This window comes from Fulmarus glacialis, unplaced genomic scaffold, assembly GCF_000690835.1.
Source record: "Fulmarus glacialis isolate BGI_N327 unplaced genomic scaffold, ASM69083v1 scaffold40744, whole genome shotgun sequence".
Classification (NCBI taxonomy): Eukaryota; Metazoa; Chordata; class Aves; order Procellariiformes; family Procellariidae; genus Fulmarus; species Fulmarus glacialis.
Window position 1 is genome coordinate 3114 of NW_009206864.1, and position 25835 is coordinate 28948.

At 34.8% G+C, this 25835-nt stretch overlaps 1 protein-coding gene across 1 annotated transcript; it reads right to left on the minus strand.

Moving 5' to 3' along the window:
• Window positions 1-3296: 3296 nt before the first annotated feature.
• COPS2 (COP9 signalosome subunit 2) lies at window positions 3297-16342 on the minus strand. Its single transcript, XM_009575906.1, has 12 exons — window positions 16229-16342; window positions 15074-15151; window positions 14448-14573; window positions 13011-13100; window positions 12814-12891; window positions 11787-11961; window positions 10542-10720; window positions 10360-10412; window positions 7961-8058; window positions 6074-6156; window positions 4957-5015; window positions 3297-4170 (listed from the first exon to the last, which is right to left on the minus strand). Exons 2-12 carry the CDS (start codon window positions 15095-15097, stop codon window positions 4026-4028), a joined length of 1110 nt encoding a protein of 369 aa, XP_009574201.1. The 5' UTR covers window positions 15098-15151; window positions 16229-16342; the 3' UTR covers window positions 3297-4025.
• Between the last annotated feature and the right edge of the window lie 9493 nt (window positions 16343-25835).

Genomic DNA, 25835 nt, shown 5'->3' on the forward strand with positions numbered 1-25835 from the left:
ACAGATCCTGCCTTGCAACAATTTGTAATATGGCCAGGAAGGGATTAGCCTTTACTCTTGCTGTAATGCTTGCAGTTACTACATCTAAAATTTAGTGCTAAATGTGCAATTATTATAACAACGCAGATGCAGTTTGCAATCTAGCTTTCCACAGATTTAGAAGCATTTAAGGCGGTGATAATCCTTTCTGTCAATATCTTAATTAACACTTAACTATGACTCGCTGTAATGTAGTATTTTACCTAGTTCTCTAATCTGGTTCTGACACATATTTTTAGCACTTTGAAAATAATAAAGTAACAACTAAACTTTTATTTTTAAATTCAGTATTAACACCTATATATGGAAATTTAGTTCAAATAACTGCTGTATTTTCGAGAAAGCAAGGGGTACTGTCCAGAGTGATGTCATTTTACTCTTAATCCGTACATACACAGTTCCTGCTCAAGTAAATTAATTCACCACCTCTCAAAAAAAAGTAAATGTGAAAATACCATCTCCAAATACAGACATAATGTTTTACAGCTGACAACTTCTGAGTAATTACAAAAATCACAGTGTTTATTTACAGACTACAGTTCAAATACCTTCATTATATTTTTCTGCCAGATGCATTTCAGCTGCCTTGCCTTTTTTCTGTTTTCTTTTTTTTTTTGTTCAGTGTATTTCTAAGCCTATTTAAAATGAAAGAAAAATTAAATCCTCACTACATCATGGTTTCAGATCCAATCCAGTAGAGAAGGACTTTGAGATAAGAATGTATGTTTGATAAATAATAATAATAAAAAAAAAAAATCTAAAATGCATGCAGACATAGCACCCACATCCTCCCAGATTTCATTTGCGTGTTCAGTTTTAATGCATAAGCTGCCAGCAACTTAAAAGAGGTGTTTATATATACACAGCTTAATCACTATTGTAATCTTACATAAGATTACAACAGCCATTAAAATGTTCTTTTGCAAACAGCGTTATTGGTACTAGCTAAGGTGCCAGTTTGTCTTGTACCAACAGCAACAAAAGGTGTATAAAAACATCCAAAAAGTTGTGAAAAGCATGGCTCTGACAATTAATGACAATTGCAGAAATTTAATGATTGGAACCTAGATTGGAGAATGCAGTGCGGCTGCTTAGCACTTCTTGAACAACCTGCAGCGCAATAATGTTATTTGAAAAAAAAAAAAAAAAAAAAATCATTCACCCTCTTCCTTCAACTGCTTGTTCAAATTTCTGAGGAGGTAGAAATGACACCAGAGTCAGATCTACTAGGGACTAAGTGGACTATAGCAACTATTACCAATTGCTGCTGCAGTTGTATGACAACACAGCTCCTCCATATTTCCCTGCAGACAATTCTCATCTTCCAGGTTAAGAATTATGAGAACTCAGAAAAGGGGCAGAATCCCTTAGGGATTATATAAATCTTCATTATGTGCCTAGAGCACAGATGCTAAGGCACTGTACGCATGAGTATGAACTAAAGTATGCCAAAACACACTACAATTTGTTAGAGGTAGACTGACACTTTTTCAGTCTAAAAACACATTGCTAGCCCTCACTATTCAAACTAAAAACACACTGCTAGCCCTCACTATTCAAACTAATAGTCCTTCACTAGTTGGACTAGTCCTACTACAATTAGTCCTTCACAACAAAAAGAGAGAACTAGGGGAGTAGCTGGATAGGACAAGATTTACTGCAGCATTCCCATTTCCTTATTGAAAAATCCAAACTTGGGATGGGAAAGTTACATCAGTTGTAACAGACAAAGTCAAGACGAATTTTTTTTTTTAAGCCATACTAGGTTTATGCACAGTTCTTTTTTCGCTCCTTTAGAAGAGAATAGTTGTTCCTTCCCACAGCAAGGGTGGCGGGAAATGGCAGAGAAAGGAAACATGCTGAAATAGCTGTCCCCTGTTCAAGAAGAACCTTGCAAGACTGGCTATCCAAATTACAGTCTCTGGATCTGTAGATAAGGGTCCCAATTACTGTGCAGTGTTATCAAGTTCAATTTCACATCACCAGATCTTAGTGGAATTTTCAAAGTGAAAACTATGTTATACATCACAGCACTGTAAGGAAACAAAATACGAACAATGTGCGTTAGTAAATGTTATCTACAGATTTTATGAAGGAAAAAACTTTGCCTTTGCTTAAAAACTAAGTTCAATTTACATTCCTATTTTAATATTATTTTAAGTAAGTGGATAAATTAGAAACACCTATTGGTACAAATACGCATCGGTGAAGGAGAAGTGCTCATCCAAGATTCAGCATCATGCTACTCATGCAACACATTAAGTTTTACTGTGTGAACACTAGGGAAAAAAAAAAATCACTTGCTTTGACAACTGCAGAGCAAAATATTTTTCTAAGGGACATAACTATCCTTCAGATGAAAGTTAATTTTATCCTATTTAATTATATACTGTTACCAATTTAAATCCTGCCCTAGAACATTGAGTTTACCACGCTGTCTCGCACATATGTGATGGACATGTGTCATTTATTAGGCTTTTTCATTATTTTTAGGGTGGTGTTAATTGCTCTACATACATATTTTTCCTGCCACTATAACAATGACTGTGTGTGGCACTGCTTTGTGCACCATTACACCATACCCTCAGGTTTAAAATGGAGTACTTGCAGTTATGGAAGAAGTAACCCTACAAAATTTCTTCTTCAACATTTCTGAGACCTGCAAGGGAATTTTTCTGTCAGCTCCAGACAAGCTGCTACAGGAAGAAAAGTTGCTGTGGTCAACACTGCAGCTGTATATTTTAAATGGATCTGATGATCCCAAAATCTTAGGACATGAAAGGCACGTGCCAACTACATGGTAGGACTTCAGGACTTGAATAGCAGCTCTGAAGGACTACAATACAATCAAACATTTGGGACAGAACAGATTCCATTATTACTGAGGTCACCGTACTCGGTCCCCACTCTATACAGACAGTGTCTTTTTACATACACTGAATTTGGTCAAAAAGACCACAGATTAGACAAAGAGAGGTAACAATCAGGATCTGCATTTCTATTCCCAGGGTACTGGCTGGCAAACCCGTATTCTTGAAGGACCAAAATAAAAAACGAGCATATTCCTGAGAAATGCCAAATACCCACCAACATCAACTAGACAGGACTGATAATAGTTTGGTATCTTGCAAGATAAAAGTCAGTTAACAAGACTGCTAAATATCAGCTTTTAAACTCTTCAGAATTTACGTTTAACTATCTCAAGGGGGGGAGGGCGGGGGGAAGAAAAATCAACAGCACACATACCAAGGTTTAGACTTAAAATGTCCATATTGTCCTTCATAAGTGAGGTGAGGATGAAGCAATACCTATTTTCTTTTAAAAATAACAGAAGTAAAAATCAGGTATAATGAAAGCACATCAAGAAACAAACTGTACAATTTCTGAACTGCACTGTTTATTTTGCTGCTTGAAACCTAAGTGACAGTATGCCACTATAATTATGGGGTTTCTTCTAAACCTTTACTACACTGCAGGTACAGAAATATACGGACACATTTTTGGAGAATTGACATTTTGCAAAATGCAGCAAACATTTCAATTTATACATGAGAAAAGGAAGTGTTCAAAAGGGTATGCATTTCAAGTTATTGCAGGTTATTTCTGTGAGAGAATTTCTGCAGGTAAAACATGTTTAAATTTAACCAACGGTAACGTGTCAGTGTATTTAAAATCATGACAAAAATCTTCTCTCTGGTCATTAATTGCCCTTTGACAAATTACTAGGATGTTGTATGTTTAGGGCAAGATGTCAATACAGCATAAATCCCGTGGCATTTTGGTTTTCTTCTGGAGATTAAAGCTGTTTTTTTCTTGGGATAAATGCAGCAGCAAAACACAAACCAGCTGATCAAAAAAGCACTTCTGCCATAACTCCAATAATTTCAGGGCACACCAACCGACAGTAGTTTTGCCATTCCCAGTTCTTTTAAGGTTTACATCACTGCACTGTTGCCTTAAGTACGTTTGTAAAAGCTTGTTTTCTGTTAGGCCAGCTTGCTGACTACAGCCTGGTTGAGAGAATTTAGTTGGTTGGTCCATTTATCTAATGCAGTATACCGTGCACCACCTCTCTTCTGATGATCCAGTTCTAGGAGCTGGTTAACTTGATCAATTCGGCCATGTATAGTGCTAGAAGTAAATAAATAAATAAATATAAATCGCTAATGCACATGGAAATTGGAGCTAACAATAAATCAGAGGTAAAATAAGAGGTCTTCTTATACAAGAGAGACACAAAGTCCATTTCAGAATTCAGCACTTTTATAATATATTGTCCTGGGTAGTACTGCCTATTTAGTTGTCATCGTGACTGGAAATCAAATGAACTAATTCATTGGGCAATGCATATTTTATCTGCCTAGCTATGACTCACATATGAAGTCTGAAGCAATATGAGGTAAACAGTTCTCGGAAGTCAAGGAATCATGAAAAAATGGAGATTTATGTAAAAAGAAATTAAAATATAAACTCATGTATGGATTGTATTTTCCTAGCAGATATAACAAGTTACCCCGCAAAAAAGATTTTACAAATTGTAATTAAGTTTTTCCAGTCAAGGAAAGCAGACTACTAATTTGTCAACTTGAAAATGTACTCGAAAATATACATGGGTATAAGCAGCGATTACTAAGAATAATAATTTTCATAATTTCATAATAATTCAAGTAATTAATTATGTAATTAAAAATTAAAATAAAAACATGGCACTCAATCCCTCTGTATAATTTTCTTGGCTCACGTCTTACAAATATACTTTACTATTCATAAGCTACGCAAATCCAGACAAAGTTGGTATCATTTCAGTTCTAGAACCAACCAGTATTGTCACAATGCACAAAAATATTTTGTTGCTTATTGTATACTTTGATTATTTTAAAGTAATCAAAGATCAGTAATCAAGAATAAATTACATACTTATCCAATATGCACTGCACAAGCAAGCTTTCCACATCAGCTACATCTATGTTTAACTCCTAAAAGAAAAAGAAAACTCATTATGCTGCTACTCTGTTTTGCAACATTAAACCGTCCCAACCTTTATTTTCATATACAGAATTTGGTTTCATTTCTGTTTCTTACTGTTCAAAAGTATCAATTCAATACTGATTTATCAAGCAAAAGAACTCCACCCAAAGTATGTATGGCCAATGATCAAGAGATCAGTAACCTCTCAGAAAAGGCTGAAGAGGTTAAATCAAAATATTTGGAAGCTCCAGAAATGAGATCCTTTGCCGACTTACTGGAAAAAAAACCAAACAAAACCAAAAAACAAAAAACCACCACAAAAAAACCCCAGGAAATAAAATAAAACAATAATTATCAGAAAAGAATGGGTCTGTACTCAAAACCATTTAGAGGGCTAATTGCATCTTCTGGCTCAAGCCAGAAGGCTAGCTTAAAAAAAAGGCATACAGAGTTCTGAAGAGAATTTAAGCATAAAAAATAGGCATCTCTAATATTTCATTATATATTTTGGAATGCTCTGAATTTTTGCAAGGAAAAAAATCACAGACTCGCAGGAGATGGAAATAGTCACCTATTGTCATTGTTTTTTGGTTTTGTTCTTTCCAGATTAGGGAATGAAATCAATGATTCTAGCATAATAGTTGGTTTGTTCTATTACCACAGTTCTGTAACTTGTACAACACAGACATTTGAAGATATCTTTTGAACAAAAGGAATTAAAATTTGGATTTTTATGTTCATAAAATTTACGCTCATAATTACATTTTGAATTAATACAAATTTCACTTTTTGTATTTCTCTTCAGAAAAGTGCTTTTCTACACCATGTAGAATATGGTAATTGAATATTTTAGAAGTATATCATAGTATGGATCATAAAAAACATTAGGACGACACTTGAAATTTACATTTTCACACTGCAAAGCTGCCAGCAGTGCATCAGTACTACTTTATGGTTTAGATTATATTTTAGATGTTCTATTTCTGGAAGCACTGTATTTATTTAAGAGCTTTTATTCACAATTAATCATTTACTTAAGCAAATGCAAGGCTCCACTGACACATACCTTAGAAATAAAAGGAATATGTATTCTTGTGTAAGGCTTAATTAATTTTATAAGCACTTGTGTTCTGATGTTTCGCAAAAGCTCTGTAAGAGAAGAAAAAACAAATATTGTAAAAACAACAGTACTGAAATAAAGATGCAATACAGCGCCATATAGAAAGAAATCCTAAATACCATGATCTTTTAAGATAGTAACTCAGTGAGGTAGGGAAGCACAGCAAAATAAAGGGACTCTTTTTCCAGGGATCCAAGCAATATGTAACTCTGAAGATGGACAGATAGAGCTGAAAACTGTTTAAACATGGAGCAATGTATTCCCTGGTAAAAATTCAAATTATACAAACTAACTGGATGAATCATACAGATTATTGCATGGTATGTCTGCCACTCTAATCTATGGCTAGAATGCTTGCCTTGTACAAAAGTGAAAAGAGGTATTCTTAAGGCTCTGAAACTTAAGTCTGCGTGCATTTAACTTCATGGGGAATATTCACATTTTAAGTTAAAAGATCAGGGCCTAAGAGTATAATTATGATGAGGAACTGAAGAAGAAATATGAAACAGAGTCTGCATGAAGCGGTTGGTTTTGCTTAGGTAAGATAGTGCGGCCATTGTTTTAGAAGTTTTTACATTATTAAAGAAATTTTGTATAAAATTAAAGCATAAATTACAATTGTAAATTAACAGAAAAAGAGCTAGATCCATTTTCACCTAACTAGTTACACAAGGACTGTTTATATAATGAAAAATAAGACTGAAGACCAGATTATGTATCTCAATAAAACTAAGGAGATTAAAACAATGAGGCAAGGTATGTAAACATTATAACCACAAACACACATTCTGTATCACTACACAGTGAAAAAGGTAAGAATGTGTTTTTTTCCCCTGGCTATCACTAGCAGACTATTCTCATATAAGGGGTGAAACTCAAATTCTCTCCAATCGTTTCATTCAACTGTCCTCCTTCTCTTGCTTTCCAGTTCTGTCACACTTTCTTCCTTAAGCATCTAATCTCACAGTCTCCCTGCAAGACTTTGAAGCTTACCAGTAGTCGACATGTAACAGCAGTAGAGGGGTTATATTTAGTTTCCCCTGCTGTTTGCCATGTTCTCTTTTACAAACAAGAAGTGTAAGAAACGAGGCCTCTGGATTTAACTCTTTTCTTTCATGTAACTACCCAGCTAAATGATCTTGCAATGCCACAGTAAGCCCTACTCTTGATGAAAACAGTAGTTACCTGAAAAACTGGACACTATATTCAAGTGAAGAGACTTTTAAATTCTCAGATACGTGACAAATGCAGGGGGTAACTTTATTTTGTCATGTTAATGGAATGGAAGGGCATGTGTTAGTGTGTTCCCCTGTTTTATTAAGTATAGGTACTATAAATCCAAATATTGTTTTCAACATATACATTAGAATTATGTATCTTGTTACATATTTTATTACTACACATTTATTAATGCAACCTTCATTACATTGTCTACATACTTTGTCTTTAATCTGAAGCAGAAAATTAACTTTATAAACTAACAAACATCTAACTGTTGTGACTGACACAAACGATCTTTACAAGTAAGGGTTGCCCTCATTTAATCCTTCCAATGGAAAAAAAACCACCACTCAAAATATTTAGTGCCTAACACCACCGTAGATATTATCTTAGAATATCCACTCTTGCTAGAACTGTCTCCATCATTCTACATGCCTGGATGCATGTTGGCCTTGACCAACTTCTAAAGAACTTGGAAACAGTAAAGGAATCGTCCACAAGCAATTACAAAGAACTCTCATTCTGCCAAGAAGAAAAATAAACGGGGGGGGGGGGGGAAGCAACTTACCACGTAGTGAAAAGAAAAAGGATTAAAATAGCCTGCAAAAATACCTTCAATGTGCTCCCTTATGAAGGGATCGTCCATGATGTTGCTGTGATTTGTTTTCAGAATCTTCTCAAATTCAGTGATGTCGTTATTCTGATAGGCACTTCAGAAAAAACAAGAGACTGAATTATTATTTTTAAAAGTTAAACCGACTCATAAGACTGTGTTCTACATCTTCTAAAAAAAACTGTATTAAGTGTTGGTGGCAAATAATTATATTCAGAACCTTTATAAGGAAAAACTATTTCAAGATGAGATGCAACAGAAATGACCTTTCTCCTATTTCAATTTCAGTAGCATTTACAAAAGTTTAGTATGAACATTTAGTTATTCCACAAGTGCACTCTAGTTTGAAAACTTTTGTACTTTAAGAAGTTATTATTTAAAAAAGCATAGACCCTAAAAATAGTCAATTTTGAAAAGTATCATTGAAGTTTGGCTTCATGAAGCCATACTTTATGGAACAAATAAGAGCTAAAGAGTCTAGAGGGCTGTTGCTGTTTCTAGAATGTCCGTCTTAAGCTGAATTCTAAAAATACTGGAAGAAATCCTGACTTCCAGGCTTAACCATCAGTACTTCTGGCATAATATTACTTTTCAGATTTTTATTTATAGCTTATTTTTAGTATATGTATCATTTAACTAGTCAATCTTGTTATCTGAGAAAGGATTACAAAAAGAAAGTGGGTTTAGACACCTATTGTTCAGTAGTGGCACCACAGCATCATTTAAAGGTAAAAGCTGTAACCACTGAAACAAGACCTTTTTCTTGAAATTTAATGTTTTTACAATTCAAATCTATCATCTTTTCTTACAGGAACAGTCCGCTGAAATAAGGACTATCTAATAACTAATCAAACTTACACAGTAATTTAGTTATATTAAGCTACAGGCTATCAATATTTAACCTGAAAGACACAGTGTTCAATACATGCTTTCAACTTCTGTTTAATACTAACATCAAACATTTTAAAAACAACATCTATTTTTCCTTCATAGTCTCTGTACATTTTCAAATTGTTTTTAAACTGGTCAAAAAAAAGTCATACTTAATATTATCAGTAAAATGGGCAAGAAAAAGACCTGTTAAATTTAAGGTGGAACTTAAGGAGTTTATAAATGGAGTTATATGAGTGGAATGGACTGTATCACATGAAACCACTAAATTTTACTTCATAATTAAAAGGAATTTAGTTAAGTATATTTTATTGTTTATTCCAGAAGTGTCTCTTTATCATATGTAAAACATTCAAGTTCCCAATGTAAAGTATAGGAAGAATTAAAAACACAATTGTAATCTTTGGAATTGATTTTATCTTCTGTGTATTTCTTATCTACACTATTACTGCACTATTAATTTTAAAGAAGCAGTTAAATGTCAAGATAAAAGAAATAAATTAGGAATATGAATAAAATCAGATTGGGTAAGGCCATCTGGAGTTCCTTCTGCCTCAAATTCACATGAAACTATGACAGTGAAGTGGAAAAGACATGTCTAAAGTGGAATTACTGGAAACAGTCCCTTAATAAACTACCAAATCATTTATTCATCATTATGTCAATAATGGATGAACATCCTCACTTTCAGAAATAATTTGTATGCATACAATGGTACAGCACCATAGCAGTATCTGAGCAAGGTTTGTTCCAACATGAGATCAACTGTGTATTTCAAAATCTGAGCAGGCATTACTGCCTACATAATGAAAAAGTGGGAAAAGTTTTCCCACGCATAATTAATTTTTTTTAGTTGATAAAGCAAAGGCAGGATAGAGTGGATGGAATAGGTTAGCTTCAAAGCACAGTATACAAAACCCACCTCAGTTCAATTTATTTTGCCTGATGATCTTAATACACTAAAAGTTCTCAGATCACAGTTGCCTCTAAGAGGTAATGAAGCTTTCTTTTGATTTTCCCATATTTTTGAAGGATAGCGGAGATCACTTGAGAGTTCAGTTTCGTATTCCTAAATTATGAAACTCCTTTAGTAATCATGACATATCCATGCATCCAATTATCCTATTGGCTTTGGTATGAGATGTCAATCATCTCATTTTCTCATATATCATCAGCCAAACCCTAAAGACCAGTTGCAGTACAAGGTGGGACAACTTTATTTAACGGAAGAAATGAGGTTTTTGCCACTGCATAAGAAATTCAGCATAGTAGAAGATAACAGCATGTTTCTGTACCCCTACCTGGTATAGTATAGATACTTTGGTATGTCATAGTAAATAAAAGTTTCTTAAGAAAAACAAACAGTCTACAAACATTTGCCCAATATTTATGAAATAACTGTGTTAGCTGTGCAGAGAAAAGCCATCTCTAAAAATATTCCATTTCTGGTTTGGACGCTACATCTTGTTATTTTTTGTTCTCTTCTCCAGAAAAATTAAAATCTTACCTTACTAAATTCGTCATTGCTAGAATCTCTGGATCATTTTTGTATGGTTTAGCCTACACAGAACAGAAAGCACAATATGCACATTTAGATTTTAAGTATCTTTTTCCATTTTTGTCTTTTGGGCAATTTCCCTATCAATTCAGAAAAGGGGGGGAAAAAAGGAAGAAGAAAAAAAAAAATACCTCCTGAGAGTCAAATGGATTTATTCCAGATTTCATGAGCATGTTTGCCAAGACCAAGTATTTTAAGCAAGTGGTTCTTCTGGGGCTCCCTGATTCATCATAATTCTTGAATGCTTCAAAAAAATCAGTATGTGCCTTTTCAAACTCTCCTTCTCTTAAGTGCATTTTGCCTCCACATTCTGAAACGAAAACACAGATAAAGAGAAAAGGAACACTGGGTGCTTGTTGCTGACTACAATAATTGTACTCAGAAGTTCCACGCGATTTCTAAATAGATTACTGAAATTTTCAGGAGTCTTTTCATTCTCTGAAATCGCTAGGGAAAAAAGCGTTAGGGCCTTCACGTACAGCATTGCCATTTGAATAAACCCATTCCAAAGAAGAAGAAACAAAACCCAACCCACACCATAAATCTAAAAGAACACTAATCTTCAGAGCCAATAATTATTTTAACCTTATGCTAAAATACTGTAAAAACTGAAATGGAATTTATCTCCATTTCAAAGGCAACAGATTTCGTATATTTATGAACTTCTCCCTATCTGTTGAGCAAAACCACACAGAAAAATTGAGAAATACTCTATATCCCCTTTTATTTCTGAAGTACCCACTGCTGCCTGATGGTCTGTGCAAGTGCCTACACCAGGGGAATACGGAAGGCACAACAGTATTCTGGAGAAAGTTTTTTCAAGACACGTGGCATGTTTTCACTATAATTCATCATTATGGATAATAAATAATATTTTCAAACACATTTTAAAGCCCTTCAGTTCCTGATGAATTTTAGTGAGGTGAGACATCAAGCACAAATTTAAAAAAGGGGATTGCAGAAATAGCAGTCCTTTCCTCTAGCAGTCCTGTCAAGCCTTTGTTTTTATCCTTTGCAAATGCCTTTGCATTTATCCTTTGTTGGCTGCCCTGGTGTCAAACAGCTCAAGTCTTCCTCTTGTTCTTCAGCTGCTTCTCTCTACACTATATGTAGCCAACTGTCCTGCCCTTCTGACCAGTGCATCTGGTACTTAGGCACCAGAACAGCAGAGCTGAAGTCCTACAGGAGGCAAACGTTAAACAATGAGACTGTAGCCACTGCATTTGTAGTCCTTCATTCACATACAGTTTGTCTGCCTCTGAATCTACAGGATCCTCTGTCTTTATAGTTGGAACTGGAAAAAACATTAATTATCAGATTTTCATAAAACTAATCTAAGCAACAGAAGTTAAACGAAAAATTCAAGATTAACTTGCCTCTGATAACTCCCATGATCAGTGGATGAGGAATGGCTGACTTGATGTGCAATGACTGTTCATATAGTGCTTTAAGTTTTTTGTTATTTTTCTGTGCTGTATACATTTGAATTTCCAAAGCATAGATTTCCAATAGTTGAGTACCTTTTTTTAGATCATCTTCCCCATCATCAGTCTAGGATAGATTAAGTAATAAATACTGTGAAATTTTAAGAGAACAGTGATTTCAATTTTATACTAGTAAAAAACTGATTACCAAATACTCTCAGTAATTTCCTGTCAGAAATAAGGATATTCCTAAAACTTTAAAATTTTGATGTAACTATTAACACAAAACATAATGCTCAAAGAACTTATCAAAGGCCAAGTTTTGAAGCCCTTTATTAAAAAAATCAGTATTTGTTTAATTAAATGTTTTCCTCAGAACTTTGCCCTTTATTCTTTTCCACTTTCCTTAAACCACACTCTCAGTATATAAATGCAATGACTGACACACTTACTTTTAGATAGATAGATAGATAGATGGATAATACATACGACTTTTCTGCTGCCTATGACAGAACCATTTCCCAGATATTTGTAACCCATTTTCCAAGCTGGAGGAAGAAAAGGGGACACAAACAAGCACAGCAGGCTGCATGGCTAATTTTTTTTTCCCCTTCCAAATGGGAAAGTAACAACTGTACTTTCGGTTTTGAGTAAAGCTCATTGGAATCTTCACTATATTTTTAAAATAAATGTCTTTGCATTATAGATTATTCATATGTGCTTCTCATCCTTGCACCTGAATAAAAGGAAACTTAATCAGCAGTTGTGAATAATTTTTTTAAAATCATCTGTAAGCAAGGAATAAATCACTTATCATTTTTTGTTCGTGTTATCAAACAGATAACAAATTAAAGCAAGCACAGTATTTCTTCCCTGTGTACTAAAGCTCAGCAACATGCCTCAAAGGCCAACAACAGATGAAAAAAAAAAAAAATCAATGTTGTTTACTAAGCTACAGTGATTTAGAATATAAAGGTACCTGGCACGACTGATGCAGCTGACGCAAAATCTTTTGCAACTTTCCATATTCTTCTCGTTCTAAATACAATTTGCCAAGCTGTAATGAAAAAAAAAGTTGAGGTACTAGGGTCTATTAAGATTTCACAATTATCATTTATAAGAGTTAGCTGAAGGTGTCACAAACAAAAGCAAAAAACAGTAAGTTATATATTTTACCTTTGTGTTTGTCTTAAACCACAATCTATCATTCTTAGCATCTTTCAGAGCTTCAAGTGTTGTTTCATAGAATTCCTGAAGCAAATCCATCTGACATAAAAAATCAGAATTCTATAATTGTAAACAGCAAATTTGTACCTGTTAATAAAGTCAATCTGAACAAACTAAAAGTGCATGCTTGAACTTCAAAATAAGAAAGGTATCTGCATCTTATTGAATGTCTGCTTTTAAATTGTAAGGAGCTTCTAAAGTAACAAAACTAAGTATACTTGCTTTTCTTATATGAAATAGATATAATTAAAAAGTATTCACATTTTAAGATTTGCAACCATCTATCGTGCTAGTGAAAAATGAAAGCCACATTATAAAAGCCCATCTTATATAACCAAGTAATAAAATTCTTATGTTGCGTAACACAAGACAAACACAGGCAACATTGCTCCTACTTAGAAGAAGAAAAACAAAAATAATTTACATATCAAAAAGAAAATACGATTTACAAAGAGAGAGAAATGGTCAAAGGAAAAGATGCTTTCTCTTTTCTATACTACCAATGCTGCGTGAAAGAAAGCTCTTGAGCACATCAAACCGTTTCTTTGCGTAACACCCAAAAATACAACATCCAAAATGGAAATCAAAGTGCTGAGTGTGACCTTTAACAAAGGTTCTGCAGAGAATGCATTAGTATTGTTCATGGCCATTGTTCTTTTGGCAATAACAGATCTGTGGCTACGCATCAAGTAAGATTTCCAGATTGTCCCTCCAGGTCTGGCTCCAACTGCATTTAGACCAAACACACTGACCTCTGCCAACAAGGTATAGTCTAAGACAATCCTTTAGACCTTAAGAGTAAACCATCATTCAACTATTAAACTTTTCATTTCCCATGAGTGGCAGGTCAGGAAGGATTGTGATAATGACAGAGGAGTCATCACTAAAGACCAGTGATCCTCCATATGCAGGTGCTACTTCCAGGTAGTCAGTTAGGGAGCTTTCTACTCTTTGTAAAGCTTCTACAACAACATAAAAGAAAAGGAGCTGGGCCGTGTATCTATGAACATGTATGTAGCTTGCGCAGTACAGAGTTAAACAAAGACAGGCAGTATTTAATACGAACACTTCATTGCAAAGTTTTTCAAAGGTTCCCCTCTCCCCTCAAAGTAAAAAAAGTATTGTTTAATTACAAATTATATTTGAGAAGGCACTTATAGTGTGTAGCTACTATGCTAAAAAAAAAAAGTATTTACTTATTAAAAAAAGACAAATTTATGACAAATTATGTGGGAAATACATTTTTACATACGACAACAAATTAATGCAAATGTTCTCTATTAAGATCAAAAAACCCAAAACCAACAGACTACCATACACAAAAAAGTCCATAGTTAAAAACACGAAAAGGAAAAACCATGAAGATGAAATAACTGATGATCTAACCTGCTTGGAAGTAGAGATATAATCAAGAATAGAATTGATGGATTTTTCAGAGTAATTCCTTGTAACTGCGCTCCGTATGTAGGTCAATAGCTGTTTATATCTGTTCATCATTTCAGGGAAGTTAGTCTAAAAGAAAAACAAAATTACGTTATAATTTTTGTTTTAATGATTAAAAATTGAGTTATATCTTGCAAATACACATGCAGAAAAGAAAGCATAACAGAGAGACTATGCAGTAGTGGTTGCTATTAGGAACTTTCACATCACCACTTTATTCATAAGCAGCAGAATCAGGAATAACTTCAGCAAGACTGCATGGAATAGATATTGTACACATATATAGAAACATTACCCGTTTCAATGGTATGATACCTCATAGCAAGGACTGAGCCTCAAACTTTCAGAGATTATCCGCTGACTACAGCAGCTATTTTGCATCCATTTTGCCTTTGACTTGCAACCACCACATAATTTCCCTGCCAGTCTGTAGTAGCCATTAAAGGCCGCAAAAGACAAGTTCTGGCAGATTTAGTTGTCATAGCCATAAATTAGAATAACAACTTAAGATCACTGGATCAAATACATATTCATGCCATTTATTCTCAAGTGATAGCTGTAATTCCTACCAATTTAAAGTTTATTTTAATCATCTGTTTCAGAGCTTTGAATCCCCATTCTCCTTTTTCACCTTCGAGCTCCAAAACCTGAAATAGAAGAATTTTTAAAACTGTATTTATAAAAGCTTTATTCAAACTTAAATTGATTTGCATCTTGTTTAAAATGTACATATCCCATACATGCCTTTTCCCCCCCACTTTGTTCCTTACAAAGTAATGTTTCATTCTGCCCTGTTCTTCAATTTTACCCTTCCCTGATATTATTGAGAAAGTTAGCGAGGGGGTATGTATCTTACTAGTTTTCTCAACTAGTTTTCTTAGCGGATGTAGGGAGAGTGAATTGTTATTTATAGATTTTGTTGTTGTTGTTGTCTAACACCAAACACTAAACTTTAACGCCACTCCATAAATACATATACACAAAAAAGTTGTAACACCCCCTGCAAAACTGACTCAACCCACCCCTTGATTAAATTAGTCAAAAATTTACACTTCTGAATTACTATAGTTTCTTCACATATCAGAAAGGCTTCTAGGCTTTAATATTACATAGTTAAGGGAATGTTTTGTAAGTAAAAATTTTAGAAAGTTTTTTTAAAGTCATGTATATAATACTATTATACGCTATAAATAAGCCAAGAGATGTAAAAATCTATTTTTTCTTTAAAAAGTTACATCTAACATATTGCTTTCTGGTGGCAGTGTGCAAACATTAAAAATTTAAAACTGACATGAAGGAAAGAAAATCTGTGTCACTTAGTATTTATACATTTAAAGCTTTGGAATCAGGTAGCAAACCAAATATAATACATTACAGAAGACATTGGGGAAAACACGACTTCATTTTAAAAAACAAATGGATTTGGCTTCTATAGTTGACACATGAAAACACACTTAGGAGTGTTTAATTAACTTAGTAAATCCTGAAGATTAAAAACTCAGTTCTGCGATAAAATAGGACTATTCCATGTCCTATTTATGCTCTCTAAGAATGATCCTGAAAGGCAGTCAGCCAGCAGTCTAAGTTGTCCAACTTAGCACATTAGTAAGCTAAAATATATAAACATTACTGTTAAAATTCCAGAAAATAACTCAAATGGTAAGCAAATATTTTAAAATGTGAATTAATATAAAAAAAAGAGATAGAATATAAAGACAGAAAACCTTCTGAAAACTGCTTAATGCCGCTTTGGGATCATCTTCCTTCAAAGCTTTGGAATTGTAGTATTGATTTTCCAGATCCACGTTTGGTTCAGAATTGCTGTCCTCAGAATATTCCTACATTTTAAGGAAAAAAGAAATAAACAAATAAAAATCAGAGAAAAAAAAGAATGGTCTAGAACATCTAATATTCTGCTGAAAATGGATAAAATATAATAAGACATATTGCTTAAACTGACAGGGAATGCTTGTATATTAACAGAAAATCTTCAGTTTTAGAGCATGTAACAGGTACGAACTCTTATGATTATTTCATCTCTCTCCCATTACTAGGCCACCCTCACCATCCACCAACACCTGCCTGTCAACAGATTTCTTTCTGGACCAATGAATCCACAGCTCTACCAACTTTGCCTTTATGACAAGTACAGACTGTATGATGAAAATTCTGACAATTTTGGTGTTTAAGGACAGATGCCTAATAGCACGTCATTTCTGTATGGGGGAGAGAACATGCTGGCCACTAGTCTTTTAAAAGGCGCTCTATTGTATAACCGTTGCTATCCACAGAAAAGATTCTGGCTGAGCTGCCACACAAGTAATGATTCAGCAATGGAGAATATAAAATGCTTCCATGAATCTCTCTCTAATCTGCCTTTTTATGCCGTAACTATTCATACTTGGCTAAGGAAATTAAAAAAAAGAATCATGACGCTAACACCAGCTGCTTCTGTGCCGAGAAGCAGGAGATGATTGAGAAAATGCTAAAGATACTGCCAAAAAGGGTGGGGTGGGGCATAAGCATAATAATTTAATCAAATAATTACCCATCATGTACACTAGCGCCAAACAAATTGACAAATTCACTTCTACCAATTATTACTTCATTTAAAAAAAAAAAGTACTCTGAGGCTTTTTCTGATTAAAAAAAATGAAGTATTTTATCTTCTTTTGCTGAAGGACAATGTTGCATGTCTGAACTACACAACACAAACAAACTCAAATAATAATTTAATTTGGAATTATTACACAAGTCAAGAATATTTCACACCTCTGCATTTTCAAGCCAACTTCTCTCAACAGAGTGCTTAGCAATTAGGAGATGAACCATTTAACAGAATCTGTTTAAATCTCAAAGTTACTGTCATCAGAGTAGCCTTCCATTGTAACAATATAAACAATGCATAGTCAGGTGCCCTTCTTCTTTTGCTATACTTCTTTATCAGGCACGTTTATTCTTTTGTTCATTCATATATTGCTAATATTAATGGACTCCTTCAAAACCATGGGAAAGAATGAAAAAAAGATGAGGCAAAAGAGAAGTTTTAAATTGGCTCTCTCTTCCCTACAGTGCAAGCAAATCTTTCAAAGTTTAAGTTTTCTGAAGTTCTAATGGAAAAATTAATTATGGAAGCTCACAGTTGGCCCAAATTTTATTAAACATGGTCCTTGAGACATTTATCCTTCAACCTGCTGTTTCTGTTTGTAACATGTAGGCAGGTTGCTCATGTATGTATTTATTTATACTCACATGAAGCATAGTATTTAGTGAGAATCAATGAACTTAAAAGCCTAGTGAATTCCACAAGCCTGTTTGCTGAATTCCCAGAGAACTATAAAACTTAGTAATGAAAACTGCAAAGAAAACAGGAAGCAAGTGTCTTACTTCACTGGGCAGACTTTCATTTTGGTTAGCTTGTTTTTGTAAATTCTTTACCCTATTGATCCAACATTGATGGAACAGCTACACGAACATGCACATGATGTCAACAGCTGTAAGCGTATCAGGCACCTTATGAAGACACAGGCTGCCAAAGCTTAAATAACATAGCATTTAAGATATGTGTAATCAGCTGATGTCTTGTTTATACGACACTTGAACAATGGGGAATATTTTTGGCAGAAGTATCTATTTGTAAAAATAAAAGGAAAGCAAACTAAATAAATTCCTTTTAGGAAGCAATATGCTCCGTTAGCCTAAAGCCAGAAACATCTGAATTTTCATCTTAGCTCTGGCAGTGATTCTGGATGTGGACTCATGCAGGAAGCCTTTTTTCAGATAATTTTTCTCAATGCTACTTAAATATCCCATAAAGTTATTTTCATAATAATATTAATACATAATAAAGAATAAGTGTTAAGTCTAGAGATCATTTTTTTCTAATGGAATTGCTTTGAAATGCATCAAAGGTAGTGTTTTATGTTCTCTCTCTATATATTTTTCCTTCACTTGACGCCTATTTGCCTCACATCGAAATTAGGATGTTGGTATGGACTCAAAGCTCTAAGGGAGATAGGGCTTTCCAATTTCCAAAAGATGTAATGTAAGGTGCTTACTTTAAAAGACATATTTAGACATAATGGCTGTGAAGAAAACTTTAAAACCATGAACTAAGTATGAGATGATGCCATGAATCCGTAAACAATCCAAAAACATAAAAGACCAGCCATGTAGATACTGCATCTTAATGTAAGCATCAATGCTAATTCTGCCAGTGCTGATCAATTCAGAAGGACCAGCACTCTTATCTTCTTTTGATGCAGAGATGGCTTAGTGCAGTATGATATGAATGTGAGAACATTTGGCTTTTGCCAAAAGCAAAAGGAAAGGAGTAAAGAAAAAGCGTGAAGCTGTCTCCTCAAAGTTCAAACTAAAAACAGAAAAGTTCTTTTAACAATAAATTCAGATACCAAGCACCTAACATTTCCTCACCCTCATTTTTAACGCCCCTGCCTGAACAACTTCCCCAACTCAACCCTTTTAGGTAGAAAGTTTGTTGAATCAAACAATGCAGTACCAAAATAAAAGTGCACAAAAATTAGGCGGAGTATCAGGTTTACAGAAGGGATTTCTACGTAACTCTAAAAATGTCTACTATATCATCTAGACCTAATATTCTGCATAGTGAAGAACACCTTTAATTATAACTTCGAGATATAAAAGGCACCTGTGTGATATACTTTAGCTCCAGCTGATGTAAAAAAAGTATCAGGCATAAGAATTTTTTTTATTAAGATCTTGGTGATATTTTTTAAATGGCCATCAACCAGTACAAACGAGAACAACAGAAGTCTGAGTACACAGAACTGATCTTTGAGACCCATTTAGTTCTCCCTTCCTGAGAGGATCAAAACAAGTAAGTGGGGTTTTTTTATTACTCATTAAATTATAAAGCCCTGATACAGCTTTAAAAAAAATGTAGTTAAAAAAAGTTAAGACATTATTTAAGCATTGCTGCCTGGAAAATCTGCATGTTCTAAATGTAGTCAGTTATAAACAATCCAATCCCATCACATCACTTTTTGGGGGAAGAAAAATTACCACACTAGCTCAACTTAATGGAGATAAAATCTCTGATGTAGCTTACTGTGCCTGGGACATAGTTCTTTCAATTAATTTCAGTACAAGTTAAATAGTACCAAGGAATCAATTTAATTTACAAGTCTTTATTATATTACGTATTAAGTTTTCACAAAATTTGTTTCATCTAGTAAACAGCTTTAAAACATTAAGCCTCAGCTTCTAAAACGAACACACACAGAAGACAATTCACCCCAGTCAGCTTTAATCATCCTTTCTAGGGCATGGATCCATTTGCAGTTTCTCCAGCAGCAAAGGCAGGTTAAGAGCATCCAGCGCTCCCCAACCCTCTCTGTTCATTTCTGGTCCTAGCATCCCCTTCCCCCTTCACTGCATCGAATTCAACATTTTATGCTGTTTGAGTCCTTGATGATGGCTGATCCTGCATGGGTTGAGAGAGCAGGCCCGCCAATGCTTACAGAGACAATCCTGAGGCTGGTGAGCTATGGCAGAGGAGCAGGTGACCAGGGACGGTAAGAAAACCAGCTATGGTTTCAGAAGACTGTAGCAGGAGCCTTAGCCAATGTGGTCTTGAGAGTTTCCATAGAGCTCTTGAAGCACGGCACCTCTCCTCACAGACAGAATAAGGTACGTGAACTTTGAGACCGTAACACTGTATCAGTGACATTTAACAGTAGATTTGTGGTATTCTAGCAGATTGGAGTGGCACATTAACCTGGTAAAGTTAAACATGTACAAAACCAAAGATACAAATATTTTGTGAAAACTACCATTGTTTAGTTACTAATTTTCTTGTCTCCTCTCTTGCCTAAAGCATTTCCCTAACCTCTACATCGAAAGTGGAATCATAATCTGAACTTTTGCTTCTCTGTATATCATTCACTAGCTCTATAGAAACCAAACTCCTACTTTGCAAACCTTTTTAAAAAAAAAAAAGGGAAAGTAGCTATACAGAGGACAACTTTCCAGACAAAAGACACAATAAGAGTTCTATTTCTGTAGAAATTTATCCTTCAAGGACATTGTTAACAATACTTATTACTGTCAATTTTCAATTGCTGGTAATTTTACCAAATTTCAACCATTGGGCTGACTCAAACCATTCTTTTTTTATGAAGTGCAATTGTTTCTGAGAATAAGTCTGGTACAAATTTGATTTTACTTCAGCTAACTTTGTTTCATAACCATGGCATTTAGGAGGTCTGCTAACTCCAGGATTTGGAGTGAAGACCTGATATTTTGCAAGAGCACTAGTGATGTGGGTTTGGGGGGGGTGGTTTGTTTGTTTGTTTTTTAAAGAACAACAAAAAAATGCCCAAATGAGGCCAACTGAAAAAAAAAAAGTAACGCCTCAATATATTAATATATTAGCTTGCCAGCTAAATTTCTTGAACATTTCATATACAATGAACATGCACTATTTTCACATAGCTCATATGTACTGGCCCCAAAAGTGAGCAACCGAACACCATCCCAGCACTAAGTACAACTTTCTTTGCATTTGCTCTTCCTGGACCATTGGCCCCCAGGCACCAGGACAAAAAGCAAATAACAGTTTCTGCGTGCATTTGCCACTGGTATCCAGGCACATGAATATAAAGAAAGCAATCAGACTGGAATGCAAAAAAGTAAGGAGGAAAAGAACAGAGACAAACAGTGAGAGTAAAAACAAGAGTGTGATTTGTGTAAGAAGTCTGCAACCACTCAACCATGCATTGGGAGTCCTGGTTTTCTTTTCCACATTCCAGGTCTCTGCTTTTCTGCTCCTCGCTAACTCTGCAAGTCATCTAGTGCCTGCTGGCTCACACCGGGGCTGACACCAGGAATAAGAAGTCTGTGAAGCCAGAGATTTGCAATGGGGTCAGTACAGTTCCATGGAAAGACAGTGCTCTGCCTTTTTTTTTTTTTAAGCAGAAGTTGGAAGATGCACAGAAGTGAGACAGGAGACTGCAGAAAGAAAAAAATGGTATTATGACATTTAAAGAGTATTGAAAAGAAGTGCCTTTTCTTTCTACCTCTATCACACAGCTCTCCTACAGTTATGGGCATCCTTTTCTAAAAGTCCAGTTTTTAGCATAACTTAGATCTAATTTACTTCTGTTTAACACCCAACTGCATATCAGATCCTGGGGAGGTCTGTTCTGAACAGAGTGCTAAATAACTCTCTCTCAAAAAAACCAAAAAAAAAACCCAAAAAAAACACCGCACCCAAAAAAACAGAACTTATTGACAGTTGTCAATGTTCAGACGGAAAGAATTTACTGACTAATTATTCTCATGCTTTTTGCCTCAATACTTCCTTCTGAGACATTATGGTAATGAGCAAAATAAGCCCCAAATATATTAATTCTGTGTTTAAATATGAGTCTGAAGACGATGCATAAAATAAAGTATCAGGACACACAATGAATCCATATAAAATATGAAACAGTAATTAATTCAGAGAACAGTATATCCCATGTCCTCTGTGAAGCTCACTGATTTTTTTTTAAACCACATACTAATGTAATTAAACATAACAAAGAAGCAGAAGAGGGTAAAGTGGATCTGCTTGATTTGGTATTTCCCTAGTTCTAAATGCCTGTTTTTGCAGCACTATCAACTTTTCTTGGTTGCAATATATATGTATTTTTTTAAATGGTGGCAATACTGAAACACAAAGAGGTGGGAAGAGGTGTCAATACCTGCATGAAATTTCAACTGTGTCTATTAAAAATGCATCGATATAAGGTAGGAAAATTTCCCTGTCTACTGATGAGATTGCTTATCAAGTTTGGTAACATACAGAAATTCCTTTTGAAATGGAGTACATTTCTTCCTGTTGGAAAGAAAGAGCAAACCAATTCACATTTACTAAGCTGCCTTTTTGATAGCTTGAAATAAAAGGACTGCCTATTTCCTAATATCAATACAGCCTGAAAAGGGAAATCCTCAGTAATCTGGAGGTATGCTCCCCGTATTTGAGCCACCCAGCCCTCGTGAACCTGCAGCCATCTCACTGGGGTGCAAACTGCTGGCTGCTCATTAGAACTGTATACAGCTCTTCTACTGACATCACTGAAATAATACAACTCCATAACATTTGTCTATCCTTCCCCCAGATTAATTTTAAAGTTGAATTTCAGAACAAAATAAGATGTCTCATCAAGAACATCATAGACAAATTCCTTATTTATTTAAAACAAAACAAAAAAAATTAAGTAGATGTATTACAACAACTGTCAATGTGTTGTCATTGTGCCTGGAAGAATCAATTTCTGGAGAAAGGCTGAATTTAGTTTCAAAGTCAATTCTAAACACAGCTTTTTGTCTGAGACTGAAAACAAAAATGGAATTTACAATGGTCCTTCCCTCTTCCTCCTTATCCACCCTCAAGCTGAAACTAGTAAAAAGAACCTGGACTGAAATCATGTAAGCAATAACAGCATAACAGCACCAAACTAGAAATTAAAATTGAGTGGTTTTCATAATGACCAGTAAACATTATTCTGTTCATTGAAGCATGAAGTGGAATAATCCATGTTATAATCAAGGCTGTCACTGCACATTATGAGCAAATTGTGAATCTAGGTCCATCCACCCACAAATATAAATGAAATTTTTTTCCTGATATCGAGACCTCCAACAGATAAAGTTAACTTCAGGAGCGACTGAGGTCATTTACATGCAAAACCTTGACTTTTAACTCAATGAAAAACTAAGGAGAAACAGTCAACTATGAGCTATAAAGTGTGTAGTCTTCAGTTGTTTAACAGTGTAGTAATTACTCTAATTATACAAAAATCCATGATCAAGCTGGGAAAGAGCTGGGCCTTCAGAATATCTGTTCACATTTCAGTTCAAGTGCAAAACATGCATCCTTAAGGAAATGTAACTGACTGGTTCTACACAATCAGCAGGTCAAGAGCACATTTAAAGAGGAACAGCCATAATAACTTCTAATAAAAGCTGACAAAATGAAAACTTTTTTGGGAGTCTTCTTTTCACTACTATTTTTATGCTAGTAGCTACCCTGGGAGACCTGAATCTAGTTTCACCATACTGTATTTTGAGAAAATAGCTATTTCTTCTTTCATTAACTGTTTCTCTAATTTCTGTCTCTCCTCCTATTCCTTAAAAAAATATTCACCAACACTCACATATGCTCTTTTATTTTTAATTCTGTACTTATCTAAGTATTTTGTCTTGTACCCATTCTTTTGTTTCAAACCCTTCTGCAGCAGCTTTTACACTGAACTTGAGAACCATGCATCTCCTTATAGTCTTCTCTTAATTCAACTAGATTTATATCAACATGAAAGGAAGAAATCAGGCCCTGTCTTCAGGGCCCTTAACTATTTTCCAAAACAATTTTGCAGAACACTGCAATTACAGCCTCAAGCACATTAGAAAACAACATCCAGTCACGGTTTGTTAGTCCAAGAATGCTGAAACTAGTCTAGCTGGAATACCTTTATTCTTAAATTCTGGGGATTTTCTTCCATCAGTTATAAATCCAAATTAAATTTTAAAAATCTGTTTCATTTAAAGATGTAGCTTAAGTATTATTTGATGCTTTATATGGGAGTTACATACTGAAAAGAAAAAATTAACATGCTCCTAATTATTACAAGCAGTATTTTTAAATTTTTGAAAGGTCTGGGCTAGTGGTAATTAATGAAGATGAAAATGTTCCAGGAAAAGTAACTACAGTCAGGGGCTGAAATCTGCCACAAGCAAGAAGTTTCAGGAAGGTTTTTCCAATGAGGAATAAAGTACTTCAGGAAAAAGAAACAGGAAAAAGAAAAGGTGTTAGACCAGAAATTATTCTTGGTGAAAACTGACATAATGCATCGTGAGCTTAGAGCTGCACTCTTACTCAAATTTATATGTAGACAGCTGCATTTAAAGATTGAAAAACGTAATTCCAATGGTTTCTCTACATGTCCAGTTCTCATGTTATGGATATTCAACATGAATTCTGCTGTGTTTAGTATTCCTTTGATTGTACCACATGGAAAAACAAACATAGTATTTTAAATCAGGACACAGATTTCAGTGTTAATGGAAGTGAATGGAAATTGCTTTTGGAACTAACTGGATCAACAAAATATTTTTAATAGTCTCAGTATATTTCCTTCAGAAAACTTGTTCCTAAAAATTCAGGTATTCATTCATGGACTTAAGTGGAAAACTAACAGTTCTTGGAATACTGACACAAGCAGCTCATAAGGTTAAGATGACAACACATGTCAAACAAGCACTGTTATGCGAATTTAAAAAACTCAAAACCAAGACCAGATGCTTTTATTCTATATCCAGTGTCATCCAGCCATTCTGAGCAGCTCATAACAAAAACTGCCCAGAAACTATTTCAAATAAAATCAGACAAGTCTTTTAAGTCAATCTGTAAGAAGCAATGATTATCAAATAATGCGTTAGAAAGCAAGTCTTCCAGAAGCAAGTGTCTGGCGTTTTTCAGTGAAATTGCAGTATTGTAAATACAGGTTTAGCTGAAATGAATGAAATAAAGACTGTCAAGCCTCAACCATACACAGCTTTTTTTAAAAATGTCTCTGTTCTAAAAACCTATGAAGTTCAGAAAAGCAGGAAACCAACCAACCAAACCTCAAGCTCCAATATAAGATAATGGCAACAGAATTACAACTAATCAGACAGCACAGAAGACATATTTTGTTTCAAATGTGACAGCTATTTAGTTTACTAACCTCCCCCAAGATGGTCATTATAAAAGACTCATTTTCAATAACTTAAAGGAGATTCGTTACATCGAAACAATCCCATTATATTACCACTTTTCCCATGATAAATTGGTCTGTTGCTGACTGCAAGCAGCATTTTTTTAACTATAAAAGCTTAGAACAAAACCTGATGTCAAAATGTGACTAGATATAACATGAAGAGCCCCAAACCGTGCAATTTTACAAAACAACCAAACAAACAAAAACCAAAAAACCAAACCAACAAACAAAAAAGGGCAAAAAGCTCACTAAGACTAGAAAGGCAAAAAGTTAAAAATGAGTACACCCTTGGCATGTTGCATCAGAAGCCGGCTGTGTGGCCATTTCTCCTCACTCCCCTTCCTCCTCCCCCCACTTTTTCCTCAGTTTGACGCTCACTCAAGCCCACGAATGACATCTACCCCCAAGGACCTCTCGCAGCCGCGGGTGCGGAGGAGGGCAGACAACTTTATGACTTTACTTCGTGCCCGACACTTCGGCCAGAGGCAGGAGGAGGGAGGGAGGCAGCGCGCCGGAGCCCTCCCCTCACCCTGAGCCCTGTGGAAGA

What these genes read in the sequence shown, in the direction of transcription:
- COPS2 (XM_009575906.1), bottom strand. Translation starts at nt 15,097, where the DNA reads ATGATTAAAATAAACTTTAAATTG. An exon ending in GCAATGACGAATTTAGTAAG is followed by an intron (nt 8,059 to 10,359) that starts GTAAGATTTTAA and finishes TTTTTTCTGAAG; the next exon opens with TGCCTATCAGAATAACGACA. An exon ending in ATATTCCTTTTATTTCTAAG is followed by an intron (nt 5,016 to 6,073) that starts GTATGTGTCAGT and finishes TTTTTCTTTTAG; the next exon opens with GAGTTAAACATAGATGTAGC.